At 40.1% G+C, this 6,133-nt stretch overlaps 1 protein-coding gene and 1 long non-coding RNA gene across 2 annotated transcripts; one reads left to right on the forward strand and one right to left on the reverse strand.

The window, feature by feature from the left end:
* Window positions 1-1,418: 1,418 nt before the first annotated feature.
* On the reverse strand, window positions 1,419-2,530 carry LOC121613309. Its single transcript, XR_006007178.1, has 2 exons — window positions 2,371-2,530; window positions 1,419-1,863 (listed from the first exon to the last, which is right to left on the reverse strand). It is a non-coding gene; the product is annotated as an uncharacterized LOC121613309 (long non-coding RNA).
* Window positions 2,348-5,492, forward strand: LOC121613308 (galactose-specific lectin nattectin-like). The gene is made up of 8 exons (XM_041946648.1): window positions 2,348-2,419; window positions 3,202-3,256; window positions 3,471-3,536; window positions 3,720-3,726; window positions 4,372-4,466; window positions 4,669-4,803; window positions 5,041-5,095; window positions 5,355-5,492. Exons 3-8 carry the CDS (start codon window positions 3,471-3,473, stop codon window positions 5,405-5,407), a joined length of 411 nt encoding a protein of 136 aa, XP_041802582.1. The 5' UTR covers window positions 2,348-2,419; window positions 3,202-3,256; the 3' UTR covers window positions 5,408-5,492.
* The last annotated feature ends 641 nt before the right edge of the window (window positions 5,493-6,133 follow it).

The following is a 6,133-nucleotide window of genomic DNA, read 5'->3' on the forward strand; positions in this document are numbered from 1 at the left end:
TAAACTAAGACAATCCTCTCACTTTGCAAATAGCTTCTCTGAAATGATCTACAGTTGGTAATACACTGACTACTGATGGAGTACCCCGCACAAACCCACATCAAAAACCTGAACTATCCTGCAATATGTAGTAAGTGTAAGAACTAAATTTTCTCAAGTGCAATCTGGCAATTTATTGCAGCTTCCTTTGCTCCTCACATTGTCTGTAACTATTTTTGTCTTACAGTTAGTTCTTACAGTTCTTACACATTTGGTTAGGGTTAGCTAACAAGTTTACTGCCAAATGTCAACTTCAACTGTAATTTTTTGTGTAACAACTGATGAAGAAATCACATTAAGTGTTGATAGGTCACATCTGGCCGATACCCGATTCATATAATAACGTCCAGTATCATGCTGACACCAATCCAAAACCAATACATTATCAACACCGTTAGCGTTTAGTGCTCAGAGTCTTCTTCAGACAAATTCGCTTTGCACTCTAGTTGATGTGCATACTTCTGGAACATTGTTATAAAAAGTCACATTACCCCCAGGCAGGGGTGTAGCTATTGACAGTGCAACCAGTGCAACCGCACTGGGGCACGTGCTGGATAGGGAAAAAAGTCAGTATTAAGCAAAGCAGAACGAAATGATGCTTTTTCTACATATACCATAAAAACTATGAAGAAACTTTCTATGGTATTCATGTCATACACAGATGCAATGATGATCGCTGGGTAATATGTTGTTGTCCACACTCACATACGCGCTGCTGCAGCTGTGCACTGAGACACCATGACCAAGTTCTCTGGCCTCTGCTGCTGCTGCTCAGAGCGCAACAGTTTAGATCCTGAAAGTGTGAACTCCATTTTTTTGTCTACACAGTGCAGCCAAACAGCAGCTAAAAACAGACAGTTTGAACCTCTACATGTGGACCAATGTTCTGTTTTGATTCACTGTTCCGATATGAAGGAAAAGGGGGAGAGAACAAGAGAAAGAAGAGGCAATATACAGACTTAATGTCTCTGATGAAGGATTACTTGTTTTGCTGTTGTTCAGCGATGAAGAGCAAATTTGCAACCATGTGTGCAGTTATTAAATGTAAACCTTCCCATCAGTGTGTGTGTGGGGGGAACAGCAGCACTCTGACAGGATCTGCTCCAGGCGCAGGATCAGCCTGTTGCAGGGCAGGAAGCAGATCGCAGCGTGATCCTGACAGTTGTGCTGATATTTGTGCTGCTGCGATGCATCAAGTTGGTGATTTGCAAGTGGGACTGGGTGAAGGTGTTGATTAACATGCATTTTGTTGGTCAGGCAGTCAGGCTCTCATGATGGGTCTGGTGAATGCAGTAAAAAAAAAAAAAAGAAATCTAAGTGTGTGTGTAACACTTGGGTGTTAAATTTGGCCGAGGTTCTAAGGAGTAACAGAGAATAAGTGAGGTAAACAACTGACAGTTTTATTTCAGTAGAAAGAACACAAAAATATCACAATTACAGTGACTCAAAATACCCCAAATAAAATAGAGCTCTTTTCTTTGAAAAAAAAAAATGAATAAATAAATAAAAATAAATTTATCTAAAAGAGAAATAATGTCCTTGGATCCACTCCCTTTTTGTTCAGTGAGTTTCAGTTCGTTTGTGTTGATAATGTTCTTTGTGTGATTAGTCTTGTATTCAGAGTTACACTACCCGGGTAGGTATTAGTGTGTGTGTGTGTGTGTAGGTCTCCTTATCTGGGAAATCCTTTATGTTGCACGATGATCCTGCTAAGGACCCTGTAGTAGCTGGCCAGGCTACTAACAGGATGCCTCAGAGTTCTTCTGGTGGGTCTGGCTCGCCATCAAACGTCTCTCAGATGATCAGGGGTCACCAAAAACCAGTCTGCACATATTGTGCAAAACAATAAATCAAATTATCTTATTATCATAAATTCAATCATGGCAGTTTCAATCTTTTAATTAAGTTTTACACTTATAGCAAGCAATAAAAAAAACAGCAATATTTGAACATGTAAATAATCTCCCCATGAATTGGACACTTTTTAATATAGTATTTCTATCTAAATAATTATTTAGCAGATTTTCTTAACAGTATTTAACCATGGACTTCTTCCACACTCAATGAAATAACATAACACAGTAACATATTTTTACCATTTATCCAATTTTAACAGTACTTCCATATTAAATGATAACTTACACCTACAATGCAACTGAGTAAATAATGAGTTCAGCATTTTCCCACTTCCAAAGCACTCTAAAAAAAAAAAGGCTCCGACTGTTTTTTTTTTTAGTTTGCCTTCACTGCATAATATCACAGTAACTGATGGCTGTGCTAGCCGACCGCCGCGTTAGCAGGCAGGTAAACAGCAATGAACTCGTCACTCACCGGAGTTTTCCACAAATAAACACACTCGTCAGACTTCGCCAAGGTAACGGTAAGTAGAACCACTCATCAGCATCACACGTTCTGCACCATTTAACCTCTTTCCTTTTTAGTAATAAGTTTTTAGCGCTCTCACTCTGACCACACATGCGTTTTTTCTCTGACTTCCTCGTTTTTTTCGCTTCGTGCATTCCCGTCCTACTCCGGAGTGGAAGATCGGACTTTCCTACCGGTGCCGAGGAAGTAAAAACAAATGAACAGCCGACTTGCAGGGAGTTAACCCTATAATCGCCAATCACTTTTAGTGAGTGGGTTACATGTGCATATGTGAGGACCTCAAGGGCCTGTCATGATAGCCTGCACTGGGGCCCATCGTTACTGGCTTACGCCACTGCCTTTGATGTCGTCACGTGCCACATTTACCTTCCCGGCAAACAACATGTATGCAGAAGTCAATGAACAGAATGCAAATACATAACTGTTACAACACACTGCTACAAAATGCCAGTCAACCGATCAACGTTCAGAGATACAACCCACAATCAAATTTCTGAAGCAAGTGCTGTGGCTGATGCCTCCAAATGCTGTGTGTTTTTTTTCTAATACATTATTGAAAGAATATTCTGGTCTTTCTTAAAGTCTGTGCACATTATTCAGAATTTGTTACATTCTCCTTCTTTTGGCTGCTCCCCACCCAATCCGGCATGGAAATCGAATTTCTCTGTTCTGCATATTTTCTGCCCCAAGTATTCATTATACAAACTAAATATTATCACATGATCCGAGGCATTGCACACAGAGAAGATGTATAAAGACTGTGATTCCCTTTCCAAGACATCCTGCAACTCTACGTGCTGCAAGGGAAACCTCATCTGATCATCACAGCAAGGTAGGGTTTTAATTCTTGCCTTCACATCAGAGCATCAGCTGTTTCGATGTATATACACAGAAAAGGTTCTTGATCTGTTCATTATCAAGTACTTTTAGTGTCCAGCTGCATCATCCTCTGATATCAAATAGCATTTTTGGAATTGAGTCTCCCGTTAAGACAATGCAATCGTCTTCATGGTGCATTTTTTTCTTCTCTTTATATCTTTACATAGATGGCATCGGGTCTTTTATTCTGTGTGATCCTCTGTTTGACCAGTGGACTGTGGACTGGAGCAAATGTAAGTAACATGCACAATATAATCATTTTCAATGAGCTCAGGTCTTGTTAAAACCTAAACCCTTAGTCCCACTGCAGCTCTTGACTTTTCAACATGACATTATTAAGAACATTGAAATGAAAATGTGTTTTTGGCAACATGACCACGTCAGTTCCAAGTGTCATTTTTTCTTTGTGTCCACAGGCTCAAGGTTGGTGTTTCCTAGAATTGTGACTGCAGACTCCAAGACTGATAAGTTTCAAAAATGACTTTTCTGCCCTCCAGCTGTTGTTGGACAGCTTTTCTGCTGGGTTGCCCATAAAGTCAGCATTAACTATATTTGTTACGGGTCAAAAAATCATTTCAAATTAGCGCTGGGCTGCCATAGGAATGCTCATTCAACTTGTAGCAAATTTCATGTAACATTAATCAGCTGCAGGACTAGAAAACTAGTGGAGATGGTTAAGTTTAGGCAGGAGATAGATGTAGTCTAGGTCAGTGAAATGATCCAGCAGTCTGAAACAGCTGTTGTAAAGCTCTTGTGCCTGAACCTCAGTTATTCCTCCTCCTTCACTTGCGCCCACCTCAGCCTCTTATCAGCAGAAGGCACTGACTCCTCCTTGACTTAAAAATGATAAGCTACATTTGGTTTTGAAGCATCCCTTCGCTGTGGCTCAGCAAGGAAAAACTATCCTGGGAAAAATGGGGAATATTGTATTAAAAAGACATGCTTCGGAAGATACTCACATGATTTGGCAGAAGCCTCCGATTATCTTCAGCCGATCTTGGCAACATTTACAAACAAACATCAGTGACAACAATCTAATTTTTCTCCTGCCATACCTCTGCCATGCAGGTCCAGAAGAAGGTGGATGCCCTTCTCCATGGAGACAGTTTCGTGACAGGTGCTACGTGGTCAGGTTAAGTGAATTGGCATGGGATGATGCACAGGTACTTTGTGGAGCAATATCAGTCACAACTGCCTCACTGTATTCATCATCTGTATTCATCACAGCTTGTTCTTACAATAATTATTAAGTAGAGTAAGTCCTCATATGTAGATGGTCCATCCTGGGCCCTCATACAACTAACATCATCTCTATATGACTGTATTTTTCACTTTTTCTGCTTCACTCTTTGATTTGCTCATTAGGCGGCCTGCGCTGCTGCGGGTGGGGAATTGGCCAAAATCGACACCGAAGCCAAAAGGGACTTCGTTAAACAAATGATCAAAAAGGGGGCTGGCTCAAACAGAGAAGCTTGGATTGGACAAGTTAGTTCAGCAAAGGTGAGCGACTAAACAATTGATGGGATGTGATGTGATGCAGCTAAAAAGATATTTATCCCTCATGAGAGTGGAATTTGGACTGCTAGATACACAGAATTATCTCAGGAAACCGGGACATTCAATTCATTTTTTTACCGTCATTGTGTTGGAATGGTGGCAAAAGGGTTCAGCAGTGGTAAAAGATGTTTTTTGATGTTTTTTGAGTGAACTGACCCTTAAAACCCCCTATTTTTCCAGGAGAATTTCCAACCCGGGAGTGAAGGAAAATATTGCTCTGAGGTTAACAACGAAGGTACACACTGATTATCTCATTATTGTCATTAATTAATTACATGACGTGTTTTTATTAGTTTATTTATTTGAATTATGTTTTATTTATACATTACATTAGAAAAAAAATAAACACATTTGTTACTTTTTGGAAACTGTAATAGACACTTTTCACTACAATGTGACGTTTCATTGACCAAATGAGGGAAAAAAAGAGAAATAATGAAAGAAATCATATGTTGCCGCTCTAATTGTCTGTTTGTCTTGAATTTATTTTAAAGGTAAATCTGTCTGCTCAGACAAGAAACCTTATGTATGTTCCAAGCCTCTGTGATGATCCCAGCCATGTGCTGTCACTCCCACTGACGATGTGACTTCCACCGGGATGTCAAGCCTCGGTGACATCACTCTCAAAACATCTGTGAACTCTGATTTCATTTGAAGTGAATCAATAAACAGATATATCGTCATCAATAATTTGTCTCCTCTGTTTTTATAAACATCTCAATCCACACCTCAATTTCTGTAAAAGTTAAAAAGGAAAAAACTCAGATATTGGTTCATATATAAAAAAAGACATTTCACCTCATTCCCTTCAATCAATTGATCAGTCTGATCAAACTATTTACTTTGGATCTGCATATACAGTATAAAAAGATACATTTTAGTGTTTCACAACCGTAAACTGTTTAACAACTATTACACTGCCAACGCCAGTTATCCAGTTGTACAAGGATGGAGGTGATAGCTCATCCTGCTGAGAAGAGCTCACCTGCTGACGTGACATCCCCAGGTCTGTGAGCAAAGAGGAAGAGAATAGGTTCCCAAACCATGAGGTGTGTCACTTCCTTTAGGGCCCCAGAAGTGAGATGCGCCACAAACTGATTAGCAAAGAAGCATCCCCAGTGGTCCAGACCTGGCCTCCAGCTTCAGAGGTTGAGAGCTATATAGCTTTACAGGAGGCAAAGAAGGGGGATAGATTTGGTGACCCACTTCTCGAGAGCACATACATCTGAAGATGCTTCTCCTACATTCGCCTTGAGTGAATGTAACCTTGACC

This window comes from Chelmon rostratus, chromosome 10, assembly GCF_017976325.1.
Source record: "Chelmon rostratus isolate fCheRos1 chromosome 10, fCheRos1.pri, whole genome shotgun sequence".
In the NCBI taxonomy this organism is placed as follows: domain Eukaryota; kingdom Metazoa; phylum Chordata; class Actinopteri; order Chaetodontiformes; family Chaetodontidae; genus Chelmon; species Chelmon rostratus.

Bases quoted from the DNA above. Each gene is read 5' to 3' on its own strand.
- LOC121613308 (XM_041946648.1), top strand. From the start codon at position 3,471: ATGGCATCGGGTCTTTTATTCTGTGTGATCCTCTGTTTGACCAGTGGA. The intron at 4,467-4,668 runs GTACTTTGTGGA...TTTGCTCATTAG, and splicing joins TGGCATGGGATGATGCACAG to GCGGCCTGCGCTGCTGCGGG. The intron at 5,096-5,354 runs GTACACACTGAT...TTTATTTTAAAG, and splicing joins CTCTGAGGTTAACAACGAAG to GTAAATCTGTCTGCTCAGAC.